Source organism: Microcebus murinus, chromosome 1, assembly GCF_040939455.1.
Source record: "Microcebus murinus isolate Inina chromosome 1, M.murinus_Inina_mat1.0, whole genome shotgun sequence".
Classification (NCBI taxonomy): domain Eukaryota; kingdom Metazoa; phylum Chordata; class Mammalia; order Primates; family Cheirogaleidae; genus Microcebus; species Microcebus murinus.
This window is the reverse complement of record NC_134104.1, coordinates 146,228,564-146,246,742: the sequence shown is the minus strand read 5'-3', so window position 1 is coordinate 146,246,742 and position 18,179 is coordinate 146,228,564. Positions and strand designations below refer to the sequence as shown.

The window sequence follows — 18,179 nt, the reverse complement described above, 5'->3', positions numbered from 1 at the left end:
ACAGCCACCAGCCGCCTGCGGTTGTCGAGCACTTGAAATGTGGCTAGTGTGGCGGAAGAACTGTTTTAAACTTTATTTAACGCTAATTAATTAATTATATGAAAAACTGAAGCAGTGTGGAAAGTTTTTTGAGACAGTGACTCCCTTTGTCACCCACCTGGAGTGCAGTGGCACGATCTTAGCTCACTGCAGCCTGGAACTCAGGCGCTCAAGCGATCCTCTTGCCTCAGCCTCCCCAAATGGCTAGGACCACAGGTGGGACCCCACTACGCCTGGCATGACTATTGTTTTGACAGGACTACATTTCCCTTTAAACCTAAAAATTTAGCCTAGGAATTGATATGTACTTTATGTATAAACTACACAGCAGATATCTAAGACTTACAAGGAAAACTATCTCATTAATAGTTTTTATATGTTGACATGATATTTTGAGTATATTTGGGTTAGATGAAATACATTATTAAAATTAATTTCACCTGTTTCTTTTTACTTTTGTAGTGTGATTACTAGGGCATTTAAAATTTCACATGTGGACCACATTATATTTCCATCAGACAGCGCTGGTCGATGGTTAAAATTCTAGTTTATGGCTCATCTGGACTCTGTCAATAGCTTTTGTGGGTTCCCAACTTCTCACTATGCATGTGTGGCTGGCCCATGGAAAAGTATTACTGCAAGCAAGGATCCTGACACTCATGTTGGAAATGCAGGCACACACTTTCAGTGGCCCTGGGAATCTGCAGAATAATGTTTGAACTTTTCATAGCGTCAGTGGAAAAGAACCTACTATAAAATAATTTAAAGAGGTTTATTCAGAATATGTGTGGCCATGGCCCAGAGAGCCACGCCCAAGAAGCCTCACCATGGTTGGGTTACAGTTTGGTTTTATACATTTCAGGGAGACAGGACTTATGCATCAAGTTGTAAATTAATACATGGAAGGCGAACGCTGGTTTGGCCCCAAAAGGTAGGACATCTCCAAGTGGAGAATTACAGGTTATAGGTGGGTTTAAGGATTCTTTGATTTGTAATTGGTTAAAGAAGCTTTGTCTAAAGGCTTGGAAAGGTTTAAGATGAGGAAGTCTGTTAATCAGAGATAAGCCACCCACACTTAAGGGATCTGTTAAGTAAATTGATGCCCACCAGGTGTGGTTTAAGCTTTGTCTTGCATAGCTTTAGACCTGTTAATGAGTTACAAAGGATATCTCCAGGAAGGGAGGGGGGCATGATGATGAGGCCTATCTGACCCTCTTCTCATGGCCAGCAACTCAGCTTTCTGGTATTATTGGGATCCCCTTGGCCAAGAGGGGGTCCATTCAGTTGGCTGGAGGGCTTCAGATTTTATTTTAGTTCACTACAGCAATCTTTGCTACTTTCCACCATCCATTCTTCATGCAGAAACTCTAGGTCAGAAAAGGATACTGATGCCTGAGGGAGCAAGGTCATATTTTTTTAAGGCTTCATTCATGTGCTTCTGAGGTACCAGAAATCGGCCCCTTTATTTCCTAAGAGGATTAAGAAAAGTACAAACAATTTTAAAAATACAAACCTGCCTAGCAATTAAATACTTTGCTACCTCTTGTTCTAAGCTACAAGGCTCATTTTCTTTGTGCAATGTTGATGACTATGCTAAAACTTCTTTTAAAAGAGAGACCTAATTCCCTCCACTCCCGTAAGGCAAGAATTTCTACTTTTGAGAAATCATGGGTTGGAGTATTTCAGAGGCTGCTCTTGGCCACCCCGGGGGTGAGAGCAGAGGTAGGACCTAGAGTGACAGTCTGCTGTCTACTGCCTCACCCTCACAGGTGTACCTGCTTGGCTCTGGGCTCAGAAAAAAATGCGCTGGCTTTTAATGGCAACTTCAGGGTTTGCCTCATCCGTATCTGTTCCTGCCACACTCACTCACAACCCTGGAGCCCACAGTCCCTTCTCTTCCCGCTTCTCCCCAACCCCATGTTTGTGGGGATGCAGAGATATAATGATCTTGTGAAAGGAGCACTACCCATCAGCAAATGGGGGCGGGCGGGGGAGGGGGGAATTGGCGCAGTGCTCATTGGCCAGGTTGGGGGAGCGAATTAAAAAAGAAAGGAAAAACTGATTGTGAAACCCTCACTCAGAAAAAAAGAAAGGAAAAAATATCTGGTGAAAATATTGTGTGACTTTAATTCAAAACAAGGTCATTAATATCAGGCAAGGCTTCTCTGATTTATCTGTAGTCAGGGAAGGATGATTTGGCTGCTAGGACCTAACTCCACCCAATTACATGTTGAGTCCCTCAAGGACCCGAAGTGGCCCTTGTGTTCTGAGGGGGATGATGGGATTACATGATGCTTTCCCACCCCACGAATTGTAGACACACTCCATCCAGGAAGAAATATACATATGTTACTTTGGATACATGACTTTCTCTTAAAACTTTACTCACAGAAAGCTTTGACATTCACAGAAAGCTTTTGGAGGAGTTTCCACCATGCAAGAAGGACAGGTAAAAGTACACGTGGGAAGCTGGAGGTGAATGGGAGGGAGAGAATCTGCTCCAATGGGGGCTTTGGTTTCCTGTTTCTTGGCTGCCAGAGCAGGAGATGAGCCTTGCAGTGCCTTGTGTCTGTGTCATTTCATTTGCAAGAAGATGGCTAGATGGGTGAAGAGCACACAGGTGAGTCATCCCCCCTCCCCATGCTTCCAGGAAAACCAGCTCACTGAGATCTTTATGCCTGCTTGGAGCCAGCACTACTTCTGGAAAGATCAGCATTCTTTTTTCTACTGATGCCAAAGCAATGAGCCCAACCTTCACCTTTTGGAAGCCAGTAGGGGGTGAGAGGGTAGATACCATGCACCCTCTGCTGCCACAATCCCCTCCCCCAATCCCCTGCCCACCTTCTTAAGCCTCTCTATGCCCATTGGCCTCTCAGAGAAGTCTCATGGGTGTCTTGTGATGGTCTCTATCCTATAAACTAATGGAGGCTCCTGTCCATTTGAACATTCGCTTCTACCCCAAACACACACAGTCTGAAAGAGAGGCTTTAAGAGTCTCCAAGGGCACTGTCTTCATCATAAGGATGGGCACAAACAGCAGGAAAAAGAGAATTCGAATGGCTTTACCAGAAGCTTCAGCAAAGAGGGTGGTCCTGTCGCTGCTCTGGGCTTCACAAGAAAGAAACACCTTTCTTCCTTCTGTGCCAGTGACTCTTGCCTCTAGCCTCACCACTGAGCCAAGGATGACCGGGCTACAAGAGAGCAATGAGTTAGAGCAGCTTACCTGCTGGTCTCCCAGGGAGAGGCGAATGACTCAGTGGAGTGGCCAGTGCCCCTGCCAGAGGGGGCTTCTCAGATTTCACTCCAAGGGCCAAGTTGTCGGGAATGATGGAAGAAAGATGAGCCATAAAGCAAGCCCAGGCAGTGTGGCATTTTGTGTTTTGTCATCACAGGAAACCACAAATCACCCCATCAACATTTTGACAAATCAGTTCCCCATCTTCTGGAAAAACCAAGCACCTCTTGTTTTCCTGCTGTCTTCCCAATGAGGACACTTATGCAACATGTTGGCTAAAAGTTTATAAACATAAGCACATATTTTATGCTCACAGTTCCCCCAGGTTCTGACTGGTCTGAATTGCCCACAGGGCTGAACCGAACCCACTTGGTTAACATCAAGTAGCTCTATCCACACACAAAAGGTTTTCTTTATCTTTGGTAGAATGGCTCTATCTATTCATAAGCCATGGTCAGTTTTGTGTGTCAACTTGGCTAGGCTATAGTACCCAGCTTTTTGATGAAACACCAATTTAGGTGTTGCTGTGAAGGTGTTTTGTAGATGTGGTTAACATCTGTAATAAGTTGACTTGAAGTGAAGGACATTATCATTGATAATCTGGGTGGGCCTCATTCAAACAGTTGAAAGGCCTTAAGGACAAAACTGAGGCTAACTCAAGGAAGAATAAATTTTGCCTCAAGACTAGGGCACCGGCTCCTGCCCAAGAGTTCCCAGCTCGACAGCCTACCCTATTTGTATATACATATACATATATATATATATATATATATATATATATATATATATATCCCTGACAGATCTACCTTGTTCCCCTCCTAGGAGGGTAGAGGCTATATCCTGCTCTTTCCTGTGTGTCCTCAAGAGACCACTGAGGCACAGTAGCAATGTGCATATAGCAAGTGGACTTTGGAATCAGGCAGCAATTCCTGCATTTGATCCTGGCTTTGTCACCTGCTAGCTGTGCACTCCCCTCAGCTTTCTTATCTGTCAACTTGGAGATGATATTACCCACCTCTCAGGATTACTGTAAAGATCAAATGAAATAATGTCTATGGAAGAGTTCTCATAAAGGGCTAATTACATGTAAGGGGGTGTCATTATTGTAGGTAATGATCTTTGTGCAATTATTTGCGAACTGACTTAAATATTTACAGGCACCTTGGTCAGCTTTCTCTAAACCAGAAGTGGCCAAAAATAGTTCATCATCGTCTTATGTAGAATATTTTTATGTTTGAACACATAAACCATCTTCAAGCTTGTTACCTTGTCCTTGGATGAGAAAGGAACATCTAAAAAGGTTGGATTGGTCCATGTGAAGATCAGAAGTAGAAACTCCTCTTTGCAATCAGGATGGCTGCATGAACCCACACTTTCCATCACAACACGTGGAATAACCCCACACCAGCTTACTCCTAACTGGAACCCCAGCAAGGAAACAGACCTCTTGAAGACGATGGTCATCGTCCCTGTGAAGACTGCATTGGCACTGTTATACGCTGTCATGAAAAGCGTGGTGTCTATCATGGTCCCCAGGGCACCTCCGTGGAGAATCCTGCAGGGCCAGATGAGGGGAGAAAGGGAAAGTAAAGTCACTCTGCTCCACACGGCCAGGTGCTGTGGTGGCGAAATGCTGACAAGTTCCCTACAAACCAGGACCAGAGTCCGGCATCACTCAGGGTGGGGCAGAGGAGAGAGAGCAAGACAAAAGCAAGGCTGTCCCCTGCAAGTTCTACCTGCTCAGGAGGGGGTGGTGGCAGAAGTAGCCCTCCACCCCACCGCCTGCCTCAACCTCAAATGCTGATGAGTCTTGTGTTCCCTCCAGGGTTCCTCTCAGATGGAAATAGAATGGTCAGCGAAAGCTGCCTGGGCTTTGCAGGCAGAGAGACCTAACTCTGAATCCCACATTTCTCATCACGTGACCTCACTCACATAACCACTTGGGGCACATGTTTCTTCATCTATGAAATAGAAAAAAATAATATCTCCTTCTAAGAATTTTTGTGAGCATTAAATAAACATAGCCAAAGCTCACAGTACAGGGTCTGGTATACACCAGGCACTGAACAAGGATAGTTTTTACCACTTCTCATTTTTTTTTTTTTTTGAGACAGAGTCTCACTGTGTTGCCCGGGCTAGAGTGCCGTGGCATCTGCCTAGCTCACAGCAACCTCAAACTCCTGGGTTCAGGCGATTCTCCTGCCTCAGCCTCCCGAGTAGCTGGGACTACAGGCATATACCACCATGCCCGGCTAATTTTTTTCCCATTTTTAGTCGTTTGGCTAATTTCTTTCTATTTATAGTAGAGACAGGGTCTTGCTCTTGCTCAGGCTGGTCTTGAACTCCTGAGTTCAAGCAGTCCTCCCGCCTTGGCCTCCCAGAGTGTTAGGATTACAGGCGTGAGCCACTGCAACCGGCCTACCATTTCTCATTTTTAATGCCTATTGCTTACTCCCCTGCAGCTTAGGCTGTTGAACGTCAATGAAGAAGAATTCCCTAACAGGGAGAGGCCAAAAGGCCACACCTTGAATGGGTGGCTGAGCCCAGGGGCCAGTAGAATGAGACTTGTGCTGTCCTCCACACTTCAGTAACCAAGAACCTGCTGGAGGCGGCCGCAGGCCTGCCACCTGGCCTCACAGCCCCTCCCTGCTCTTTGACCAAATCAAAGCCCACTTGAGCTGTCGCTGGGATGGCCCTCCCTCCCTTACCCAGGCAGACCCTCCAGGAAGGGCCCAGGCTGGAACAAGCAGACACACTTCTTCTCCGAGCCATTGTGGAAGATGACATACTCAAAGCCAAGTCCCTCCACCTCTGTGATCCTGAGAAAGAGGCGGGCGTCTTCTATCATTCGGACTAGAGAGAAGAGTCGAGTCAGTGGGAGGGACCTCAGGCCGGAGTCTGACCTCCAGGGCTGCTGCTCTCCAGGGCAGAAGGCACCTGGCCAGAGGAGGTCCTCAGGAAACCCTCTGCACCTCTGGAGTGGCCCTGCACTGTCCTCTGATGGAGGAGAGCAGCTTCCAGGGAGGGGAAGAGATGCTCAGTGTGGGAGGGTCGGGGGGGAGGAGGGACCCACCCATGAAATCAGGAAACAGCTAATTCTATCTACTGGATAAGAAATGCTAATCTGAGATGCACTGACTTCGGCACACCAAGGAGAAAGCCCTTTCTGTAAAATAAATAAATATGTCCCCTCGTCTAACCCCCAACAGATATGAGATTTGTTTCAGTGAGATTTTTCTATGCAGTGCGCTTCCAAGGTAGATGGGGAGGGTTTATGGGCCTTAATTAGAGCGAAGCCTCTAAATACTTACCAAACACCTGCATTTTTACCAGGATCTCAAAGCAGGACTTCTAATGACAGATTGGGTATGTAAATTGGGAGTCTTCCTTCTGATGCTTTGTCTCTTACTGCTGTACCCGGTCCCCTGCCATCCTTTCCCATTCCCTCCCTGGCCCCGCCCCCCCTCACCTGTTCAGACGCTCAGCTCAAACTGGCCACTAGAGGGGGCATGTGTCCCGTCCCCAGCAGGTTCTGGCTCCGTGAGACCCTGAGCTACCTGCCTGGGGCGCACCAGGGTGAAGGCAGGGGCCTTAATCCCAAGCAGCGCTCCTTTCCAGTTCTTCACTCATACTTCTCCTGTCTGGTCTACACAGGAGACCAGGTGGGACGGGCAGGCATAAGGAGATGCCAGGAGTGACTTTGGATGGGAGTGGAGAGAGCACTGAACCAAGAGTCAGGAGTTCCTGATGCTAGTCCAGTCTCTGCCCCCAAACTCACTGGATCCCCTCTCTAGGCCTCCGCTTTCTCACTTGTACCATGAGGGTGTTGAACTAAGTGGCCTCCAAGTTCCTTTTCTGGCCTAATATGTATCGCATGAGTCCGGGACTAATATCTATCACACGAGTCACATCCAGACTGCCTTTGGTCCTGGCTCTCGGGCTCGTGCAAGCCACACGGGAGGCATAGGAGATGGGCTGGGGCATGGACTGCCTTGAGGAAGACATGCATGCATAAACAAAGTTTCACCAAGAGTTCTGGATTATGAGCGTCTCCCTCAAGCCCACGTTAAGCACTCCTGATGCCAAGGGTTTGAACATACCAGGGACAGCTTTAGCAATCTTAGCGAGGTCTCCTTCTTTAATGAACTGCATAGAGCGCCAGGAGCCTGGAAGTCTTGTCCATGACCCGTCTACAGTCTTCTCCATGAGCTCATTGTACATCTCCACCATGATGGGGCTCCAGCTGGCATTGGGGAGGGAATAATCCTTTTTATCAGGTTGGAGGTGGCTGCTGCTCGAGACCTGAAAAGTCCACAAGAGGCAGGGGACTGTCTCAGTACAATTCCAGTCTGACAAACTCTTTCGAGCACTTATATAATAAACAGGCCTGTTTTCACCAGCAGAGCATGTGCAAATGCCCAGAGGTAGGAGAGAGCATGTCAGATTCCCAGAACTGTACACGTGGGAATGTCTAGTGGGAGGGAACGAATGGAAGGAGGAGGCCAGGGAGAAAGCCTGGGGCCCAATCAGCTGTGTTAAAGAATGTCAGCTTTATCCTGAAAAGTTTTTTTTTTTTGGTTTTTTGTTTTTGTTTTTTGAGACAGAGTCTCGCTTTGTTGTCCAGGCTAGAGTGAGTGCCATGTCGTCAGCCTAGCTCACAGCAACCTCAAACTCCTGGGCTCAAGCAATCCTCCTGGCTCAGCCTCCCAAGTAGCTGTGACTACAGGCATGCGCCACCATGCCCGGCTAATTTTTTCTATATATATATTAGTTGGCCAATTAATTTCTTTCTATTTATAGTAGAGACGGGGTGTTGCTCTTGCTCAGGCTGGTTTCGAACTCCTGACCTCAAGCAATCCACCCACCTCAGCTTCCCAGAGTGCTAGGATTACAGGTGTGAGCCACAGCGCCTGGCCTATCCTGAAAAGTTTTAAGCTGGAAAATTAAACGATCAGCTTTGCATGTTAGAAGACTCCCTTTTTGCACATGGGAACTTGCAAACTGGTCAGTCGTTAGTGACACCGGGGAGTCTAGCTAATACACAATTCAAAGACACAGTTTTCCCCTGCCTCTTTCCTCTCAGCTTCCAACTCCACTGTGCCTCTCCTGCCCCACAAGTCCTCCAGGCTCTGCTTCCAAAACGGTTCATCTTTGTCGACTGGTTTATTATGTCTCTGTACTGTCCCATTATAATTGGAAGGCTCAACCAGAGATTCCTTTTTCTGGCAAACAGAGAGGATTGAGTCTGGGTAGCCAGCCCTCCTACTGTTGGGCCGCAGAAATGTACAGCCCGTGTGGGGGAGAGACGACCGCTCAAAAAAAACTCAGAGTCCAGAGACTTGATGCAATAGCATGAGGTGGATTCATTTACCAGCGCGCGCGGGGGCAAGCGAGCTAAGGAAGCTTGCCGCCCCGACCTTTTTTCCTTAGGATTTTTATAGACAGAAACCACACGCAGGTGGCTAGGGGTCACAGGGTGGGGGGAAAGTTTCATGGGCTTTGACCTTGCACAAACATGTACCAGATGAGCTCATGTCTAATTTCTAATCTTGGTCAGTAGTTTCCAAGGACTAAAGGCTGGGGAGTTACAGAGTGGCGCCGGCGGAGGAGGGAGTAGGGTTGAGCGAGCAGAGTTTACAGAAGCAGAATGGCAGGTTAGATTTTTCTCCACACTACCAGGAATTTTGGATAATCTATTACATGCCAACACCTTCTTGTACGTTTTTCCTGGTTATTGTTTGTAATCACTGGTGCCAATCAGCCCTTCCAAATGGCCAATCAGCCATTCTTGGTCCAGTTTCTACTTTTTCTGGTTCATTTATCTAGCTTATTCACAGTTCCCCGCACATGCCCTTCTCTACCTAAATAGATGGAAAGATATACAGATTCTTCAATTATTTACAGACAGGCTCTTAAGTATGTGCGTGGGTAGGGGAAGGAGGTGGGTGGGGTGAGGAGAACCTAATACCCAAGAAAGATCGAGATTGTTACTACCCTCCTGCAGGGATCTCTTCTCTTGTGAGCTAGTTGGTGGTAGACTAGCTTTGGAATTCAGTCTTCAAAACTTCATCTCATTTACACACTGCACTTAACTGTTGCTTGTCGCTTAACTGTGCTCAGCGTCAGTTTACAAATCTGTAACATGAGAATACCACCTGATATATGTGATATATGATTGCACCTAACTCAGCACATGCCAGAGCAAGCTCTCCAAGATGTTAGTTTCATCTGAATCCAACAGAAAAATTCTTCCTCCTCTAGGTGAGCCCAAGGAGTTTTTTTCTAGCGCTGATCATATTAAACAAAGCCTGGACTCAAATTTTTGGGGGGATGTGGTTTCTCATGAAAATAGAAAAGGGATGACATCTAATTGGTGCTGCTTATTAGCACTTAATTTGCACACCATTTATTCTTAATTTTGGCTACTATTGTTTTAATCCAGAAAATATCTTATTAAAATGTGATTACTGCTATCCCTTGAGCTGCCGCTGCTCAGATTTTCTTTCCCCATTCTGCCCGCTCTTAGGATTGGCAACCTAACTTCCCCACATCAGAAATGTTCAGGAGAAACCACAACGTGGCCACACAGTGAGAGTGGGGAACTCTAGGTACTGTCTCTAAGCCCTGGACAGCCTCACTCTGACAGTGCCACCCCCAATATAGGATAATAGAGCCAAGTGGAATGAGAACCTTCTAAGGATCAAGAGCCCCAGCCCTAAGTCTCTGTTCTGCCACTAACTGCTGTGGCCTTGGGCAGGCCAACTTGCATCTCCAGGCCTCAGTTTCCTCATCTGTCATAGGAGAGCAGCAGACTGGATGATATCTAAGGTCTCTTTCAGCTTTCTCCCTCTGAGAATCTACGTCTGGCCTCTGCTGCCCGGCATCTGGCAAGCAATGAGGATACTCACGCTGATGGGCTGGGCTGGCATCCAGGTTGACCCGGGTGGCAGGTGTTGGCCGGCCAGCGTTTGGAGAAGGGGTGCGGCCTGTCGGTGCCCCACAAGCCACCTGAGACCTCTCTGCAGCATGATGTCCAGCCAAGAAATGCCCACTGAACCTACTCACAAAGGCCAGCCTTCCTCGTAGTAAATGAGCACTGGCCCGAGGCTCAACCTCAGCCAATCACAGCCTGTCTTTGTCGCCTTATGGGCAGGCCACATAAGGTGACAGCAGCACAGTCCACTCCCTCTTCCCTTGCCAGGCGAAGCAGGGAGGAGCAGAACTAGAAGGGGTATTAAGTAATTGTGAGTTAGTAGATTACAAATGCATTTGACTTTTAGAGCTCCCAGAGGGATTTTTGGTTGTATTAACCAGGTGCCTGGAACAATTGGATCAATCTTAGAATGTTTTGCAGGCCAAGGGTCACCGGGGTAACCAACGATGACTAGGAACCAGAGTGAACACTGTCAGTCCCTGCGTGTGAAGACAGTTGGCCGTGGGTACCTCGCCCTAGTTCTTAGCTCTGTCTTGTTGCAGGAACACAGCTTATTCGTTCATTCATTCAACAAATATTAATTAAGCATGTATTGTGTGTTCCAGGCTCTGCGGATATGGCTGTGAACAAAACAGATGGGGCTTACATCCTGTAGGTAATGACGGGTAATATTAATTGTCGTGCTTTCTATATCCCAGGCACTGTTCTAAGTGTTTCTCTGTTTTGTCTCTTTGAATACTTACATGATCTCACATACAGTCCAAATTCAAATTTCACCAGTTGTCCCCAAGCTGTCCATCATAGCATTTTCTCTGCAATCCAGAATCCAATTTAGGATCACGTATTTCAGTGAGTTGTCATGCCTCTGGTTTTACCTTAATCATAGGAAAAGGAGTCTAGAGGTAGGAGGTTTTAGGGTTGGCTTAACAACTCAGTGATATGAGAGCTATCGGTTGCTATCTGTTACTGATATGGTTGGGTTCAATTCTACCATCTTGCTGTTTGTTTTCTATTTGTCACATCTGTTTCCTGTTCTTTTCTTGATTTCTTTTGTGTTAAGTATTATTCTAATTCCATTTCTCTCCATTAGCATTTTAGTTACATGTTCTTGTACTTTTTTTTACTGGTTGTCATAGTAATTTTAGTACTCATCTCTAACCTGCTATGGTTAATCTTAAATTAGGACTTTAAAGATTTTTTAAATAATGCAAGGACCATACAAATGTTTAATTTCATCTACTTCTCCATTTATCCCCTCTGGCCTTTTGTGCTGTTGCTTTAGAGATAGATATAGATATATATTATTTCTTTTAGTTTCTAGTTTTTTAAATTTCTGAATATTATGGGGATACAAACATTTTGGTTACATATAATGCTTTGTCTCGCCCAAGCCAGAGCTACAAGTGTGCCCTTCCCCCTTAGTTGTGAATTTACCCTCCCCCACTTCCCTTCTTCCACCTGTCTGGCACCTAATAAATATTACTTCCATGTGAGCACATTAGTGTTGATCAGTTAATACCAATTTGATGGTGAGTGCATGTGGTGCTTGTTTTTCCATTCTTGTGATACCTCACTTTGAAGGATGGGCTCAAGCTCTATCCAGGATAATATAAGAGGTGCTAAATCACCATTGTTTTTTGTAGTTGAATAGTATTCCATGGGGTGTATATATATATATATATATATATGTATATATATATATATGTATGTATATACACATATATATGTCATATTTTATTAATCTACTCATGTATTGATGGGCACTGGGTTGTTTCCACATCTTTGCAGTTGTGAATTGTGCTGCCATAAACATTCAAGTGCAGGTGTCTTTATTATAGAATGTCTTTTTTTCTTCAGTCGATGCCTAATAGTGCGATTGCTGGATCAAATGGTATTTCTATTTTTAGTTCTTTGAGATATCTCCAAATTACTTTCCACAGGGGCTGTGCTAATTTGCAGTTCCACCAGCAGTGTAAGGGTGTTCCTATCTCTCCACATCCGTGCCAGCGGATGGGACTTGTTGGGACTTTTGGGACTTTTGTTGTTGTTGTTTTGGGACTTTTGGATTAACACCATTCTCACTGGAGTTAGGTCATATCTTATTGTGGTTTTGATTTGCAATTCTCTAATGATTAGAGATTGATCACTATTTTACATTTTTGTTGGCCATTATTCTGTCTTTTTTTGAAAAGTTTTGGTTCATATCCTTTGCCCAATTTTTTTTTTTTTTTTTTTTTGAGACAGAGTCTAGCTTTCTTGCCTAGGCTAGAGTGAGTGCCGTGGCGTCAGCCTAGCTCACAGCAACCTCAAACTCCTGGGCTCAAGCGATCCTCCTGTCTCAGCCTCCCGAGTAGCTGGGACTACAGGCATGCGCCACCATGCCCGGCTAATTTTTATATATATATATTAGTTGGCCAATTAGTTTCTTTCTATTTTTTTTATAGTAGAGACGGGGTCTCACTCAGGCTGGTTTTGAACTCCTGACCTTGAGCAATCCGCCCGCCTCGGCCTCCCAGAGTGCTAGGATTATAAGCGTGAGCCACCGCGCCCGGCCCTTTGCCCAATTTTTGATGGGATTTTTATTTATTTTTTCTTGTTAATTTTCTTAAGTTCTATATAGATTCTTGTTATCAGTCCTTTATCAGATGTGTACCATGCAAATATTTTCTCCCATTCTGTAGGTTGTCTATTTGCTCTAATGATAGTGTCCTTTGGTTGTGCAAGAGCTTTTTAATTTGATCAGGTCTCATTTACTTATTTTTTTGCTGCTGTGATTGCTTTGGCGGTATTCTTCATAAAAATTATTTGCCTAGGCTGCAATGTCTATAACAGTTTTTCCAACATTTTCTTCTAGAATTTTTAAGGTTTCATACCTTAGTTTTAAGTCTGTTATCCATCATGAGTTCATTTTTGTGAGAGGTAAGAGGTGGGGATCCAGTTTCGATCTTCTGCATGTGGTTATCCAGTTTTCCCAGCACCATTTATTGAATAGAGATTCTTTCCCCCAGTGTTTATTTTTGTCTGCTTTGTCAAAGATTAGATGACAATATGAGGATGGTTTTATATCTGGGTTCTCAGTCCTGCTCCAAAGGTCTATATCTCTGTTCTTGTGCCAATACCATGCTTTTTTGGTTACTATAGCCTTATAGTGAAGCTTACAATCTGGTAAATTGATGCCTTTCAATTTGCTCTTTTTGCTTAAGATTGCTTTGGATATACAAGGTCTTCTCTGGTTCCATACAAAGCGTAGAGTTATTTTTTCTAGATCTGTAAAGAATGATGATGGTATTTTAATAGGGTGTGCATTAATTATGTAATTAATTATGCATTAATTATGTGCATTAATAAGTAGTATGGACATTTTAACAATGTTGATTTTGCCAATTCATGAGCATGGTAGAGTTTTCCATCTGTTTACATCTTCTGTAATTTCTTTTCTCAGTGTTTTGTAGTTCTCCCTATATAGGTCTCTCAACTCCTTTGTTAAATATATTCCTAAATATTTAATTTTCTTTGATGCTATTGTGAAAGGTATAGTGTCTTTGATTTGATTTTTGGCTTGACTGTTATTGACATATATGAATGCCACTGATTTGTGTGCATTATTTTGTATCCTGAGACTTTACTGAATTCATTTATCAATTCCAAGAGTCTCTTGGTTGAATCCTTGGGATTTTCTAGATATAATATCATATTGTCAGCAAAGAGTAAGAGTTTGACCTCTTCTGCCCCCATTTGGACACCCTGATGGCTCTGGCAAGGACTTCCAGCACTATGTTGAATAGAAGTGGAGATAGTGGGTAACCTTATCTGGTTCCAGTTCTAAGCAGGAATGCTTTCAGTGTTTCCCTGTTCAGTATGATATTGGCTGTAGGTTTATCATATATGGCTTTAATAATTTTAAGGTATGACCCATTTATGCCTATTTTGTTAAGAGATTTTATCATAAAAGTGTGCTGAATTTTGCTAAATGCTTTTTCTGCATCTATTAGGAGAATCATATGGTCTTTGTTCTTGCTTTTATTTATGTGGTGAATTGCATTTATAGATTTGCATATCCCTTGCATCTCTGGGATAAAGCCCACCTGGTCATGATGACTTATTTTTGGTGTGCTGTTGGATCTGGTTTGCTAAGATTTTGTTGAGGATTTTTGCATCTATATTCATGAGGGATATTGGTTTGTAGTTTTCTTTTTTTGTTGTGTCCTTTCCTGGCTTTGGTATCAAGGTTATATTGGCTTAATAGAATGAATTGGGGAGGATACTATCCTTCTCAATGTTGTGGAATAATTTCTGCAGTATGTGTATGAGTTCTTCTTTGTAAGTTTGGTAAAATTCAGGTGTGAACCCATCTGCTCCAGGACTTTTTTGTTGTTGTTGGAATATTTTTAATTGCTGCTTCAATTTCTGTGCTTGATATTGGTCTGTTCAGGAATTCTATTTCTTCCTGATTAAGCCTAGTAAGGTTGTATGTTTCTAAGAATTTGTCCATTTCCTCTATGTTTTATAGTTTGGGGGCATATAGATTTTTATAGTATTCAAAGATAATGTTTTGTATTTATGTGATATCTTTAGTGAACTCTCCTTTTTCATTTCTAATTGACATTATTAGAGTCTTTTTCTTTCTAGTTCTTGTCAATCTAGCAAGAAGGCTGTCAATTTTGTTTATGTTTTGGTTTTGTTTAACTTTTGGTTTCGTTTATCTTCTGTATAGTTCTTTTGTTCTCAATTGCATTTAGTTCTGCTCTGATTTTAATTATTTATTTTCTTCAACTAGGTTTAGGATTGATTTTTCTCTTCCTTTTACAATTCCGTGTGACAGTTTATTAGTTTATTGATTTGTGAACTTTCTGTCTTTTGGATATGAGCATTTAATGCTACCGTGTTTCCCCGAAAATAAGACAGGGTCTTATATTTATTTTTCCTCAAGAAGACACCCTCGGGCTTATTTTCAGGGGACGTTTTATATTTTTTAAGTACGGTACAACAATCTACATTTATTCAAATATAGTTAAGTTGTCTTCTGGAACATCATCATAATTCTCCAAACCCCAAATTCCATCCTAAATTTCTTGTGACTCTATTTCCTTTAGAACCATTGGCCCCAATCTCTCATGTCAAGCAATAGAGCTCTCATGGGGCAGATGAGAAGGGCTGCTCATCTTCTTTACCGCTCCGTGACGAAATGCATGGGTTGTGCAGATACGCTGTGTAGCCACGCCCATCACTAGGTCTTATTTTCAGGGTAGGGCTTATATTGTGCAAATGCTTGGAAATCCTGCTAGGGCTTATTTTATGGGTAGGTCTAATTTTGAGAGAAACAAGGTATTAGTTTTCCTCTCAGGAATGTTTTTGTTGTATCCCACAGATTTTGATAACTTGTGTCCCCATTATCATTTAGTTAGGAGAATCTTTTGATTTCCATCTGGATCTCCTCCTTAACCCAATAGTCATTCAGCAATAGATTGTTTAATTTTCATGACTCTGTGAAGTGGTGAGTGCTTCTGTTGGAATTGATCTCTAATTTTATTCCACTATGGTCTAGAAGATACATAATATAATTTCTATTTTTTTTAATTTGTTGAGATCTGATTTGTGGCCTAGGAAGTGATCAATTTTAGAGAAAATTCTATGAGCTGATGAGAAGAATGTATATTCAGTTTTATTTTGGTAGAATGTTTTGTAGATGTCTGTGAGGCCCATTGTTCTAGAGCTGTGTTTAAGTCCACTGTTTCTTTGCTTATTTTCTGCTTGGAAGATCTATCCAGTTCAGTCAGTTGGGTGTTGAAATCCCCAGCTACTATGGCATACTCTTTATCATGTTATTTAGATCAAACATGGTTTGCTTTATGAATCTGGATGCTCCTGTGTTGGGTGTATAAATATTAAGAATTGTTAAGTCTTCTTCTTGGATTTTTCCTTCCACCACTACATGGTGATGATCTTTGTCTTTCTTTACTTTGGTTGTTTTAAAGTTTATGTTATCTGACATAAGAATAGCTACCCCAGCTTTCTTTTGGTTTTCATTTGCCTGGAAGACTGTTTTCCAATCCTTTGCCTTGAGCCTGAAAGCATCTTTGTGAATAAGATGCATTTCCTGGAGACAGTAGATACTTGACTTGTGTTTTTTTTACCCATCCAGCTAGTCTATGTCTCTTCAATGGACAATTCAAGCCATTCACATTTATTGAGAGAATTGATATTTGGAGAGATTTTTGTTCATACTGTTTGATAAATTCTTATTGTTTTGTTTTACCTGTTGAGCCATTGTGGGTGTCTATTTCACTGTTCAGTGTATACTGCAAGTCTAAATACTTCCTGAAGGGCAGCTTTGGTGTTCACAAATTTCATCAGTGATTGCTTGTCTAGGAAAGTCTTTATTTCTCCTTCATATATGAAGCTTAATCTTGCCAGATAAAGAATTCTAGGTTGGCCATTATTCTGTTTTAGAAGATTAAGGATGGATCCCCAGTTCCTTCTGGCTTGTAATGTTTTAGTTGAGAAGTCTGCAGTTAGTCTGATAGATTTTCCTTTGTAGGTTTTCTGTTGTTTTCATCTTCCTGCTCAAAGAATTGCCTCTTTCATGTTTACTGTGGCCAGCCTAATAACTATGTGATGTGGTGATTGTCTTTTCACATTGAGTCTCTCAGGGATTCTTTGTGCTTCCTGTGCCTGGATATCTAGATTTCTGGCCAGGCCAGGTAAGTTTTCCTCCATTATTCCAAGAAATAGATTTTCCAGCCCTTGCACATTTTCTTCTTCTCTCTCCAGGATGCCTATAATTCTTATGTTTTGTTTCTTTACATAATCCCACATTTCTTGTATGTTTTGTTCATGTCTCTTGCTTCTGTGTTCTTTTTCTTCATCTGATTTGTTTAGCACACAGGCATTATCTTCAAGCTCTGAGATTCTTTCCCTCTGCAGGATCCAACCTATTCTTAAGGCTTTCCATTGTGTTCTGTAGTTTTTTGAATGCCTCTTTTATTTCCAGTATTTCTGTTTGGTTCTTTGATAATACTTCAGTTTCTTTAGAGAACCTTTCATTCATTTCCTGTATCTCTTGGGTGGCTTCTCTGTGTTGAGTTTCTATTTTCCCTTCAATTCCATTGAGGTTTTTTACGATCCATATGGGGCATTCTTCCTCTGTCATTTTAATAATTTTTTTAAAGTTAGTATCCATTGTTGAGGATCTAATGATTTCTTTTGGGGATGGCTTTTCTCTCTGATCTTTCATGTTTCCTGTGTTATTTTGCTGATTCTTTCTCATCAGGCTTCTTGGTCATGAACTGGGTGTGCTAGGATTGGTTTATGGCATGCTAGGACTGGTTTAAGTCCCCAGTGGTCCTTCCTTGATAGAGCTGGGGAGAGACCATTGGTCCTGTATTGCCTTAGGGGTATTTTAACAATTTGGGTTACCTCTGACCTGTTATCTTCACCTCTTGCCAATGGAGACCAGTGAGTTTGGTTTCCAGCTTAAGCTCCAAGGTGGTGGATTGCCCTAGTGGGTATGACTCCACTGCCCTCTAATAGCTTGAGATGGAAGGCACTGTGTTAAACTATTGGGTTACACTCTCTGTTGTTGATTGTAGTTTGTGTGGAGGAGCCAATAATCTGATGTCTCTGTGGTAGACTCTGGTCCCCTGAATGGGATATACAAATGCTCTGATCTTTGGGAGGGGCCTTGCCACTCCTGAGGGTTGCTTGGATCCTATTCTCCTTAATGTGGGGGTAGGGGTAAGATAGATCGCAGCTGGTGCACACAAACAAGCCTGGGTGTGTGTGCTTCTATGGTTGCTTGACCTGTCACTAGGGGGAGCTATTAATGTGTTATTTAGGGCTCTTTCTCCACACTTGGAAGGCTGCTCCTGATGGGAGGGGTCAATTGATGCAATTGCTGAGGTCTCTGGCCAGGTTTTTCCTTCCCTATCCACAAACCCCAAGGCTGGTGGCCACCCAAACCTGGAGAGCAAG

The 18,179-nt window shown here is 43.2% G+C and overlaps 1 protein-coding gene across 1 annotated transcript; it reads right to left on the bottom strand.

Annotated features, from left to right (window-relative positions):
* Positions 1 to 2,398: 2,398 nt before the first annotated feature.
* On the bottom strand, positions 2,399 to 10,602 carry LOC105874499 (acyl-coenzyme A thioesterase THEM4-like). The gene is made up of 6 exons (XM_012770407.3): positions 10,183 to 10,602; positions 7,375 to 7,576; positions 5,983 to 6,127; positions 4,719 to 4,829; positions 3,106 to 3,230; positions 2,399 to 2,636 (listed from the first exon to the last, which is right to left on the bottom strand). Exons 1-6 carry the CDS (start codon positions 10,300 to 10,302, stop codon positions 2,614 to 2,616), a joined length of 726 nt encoding a protein of 241 aa, XP_012625861.2. The 5' UTR covers positions 10,303 to 10,602; the 3' UTR covers positions 2,399 to 2,613.
* Between the last annotated feature and the right edge of the window lie 7,577 nt (positions 10,603 to 18,179).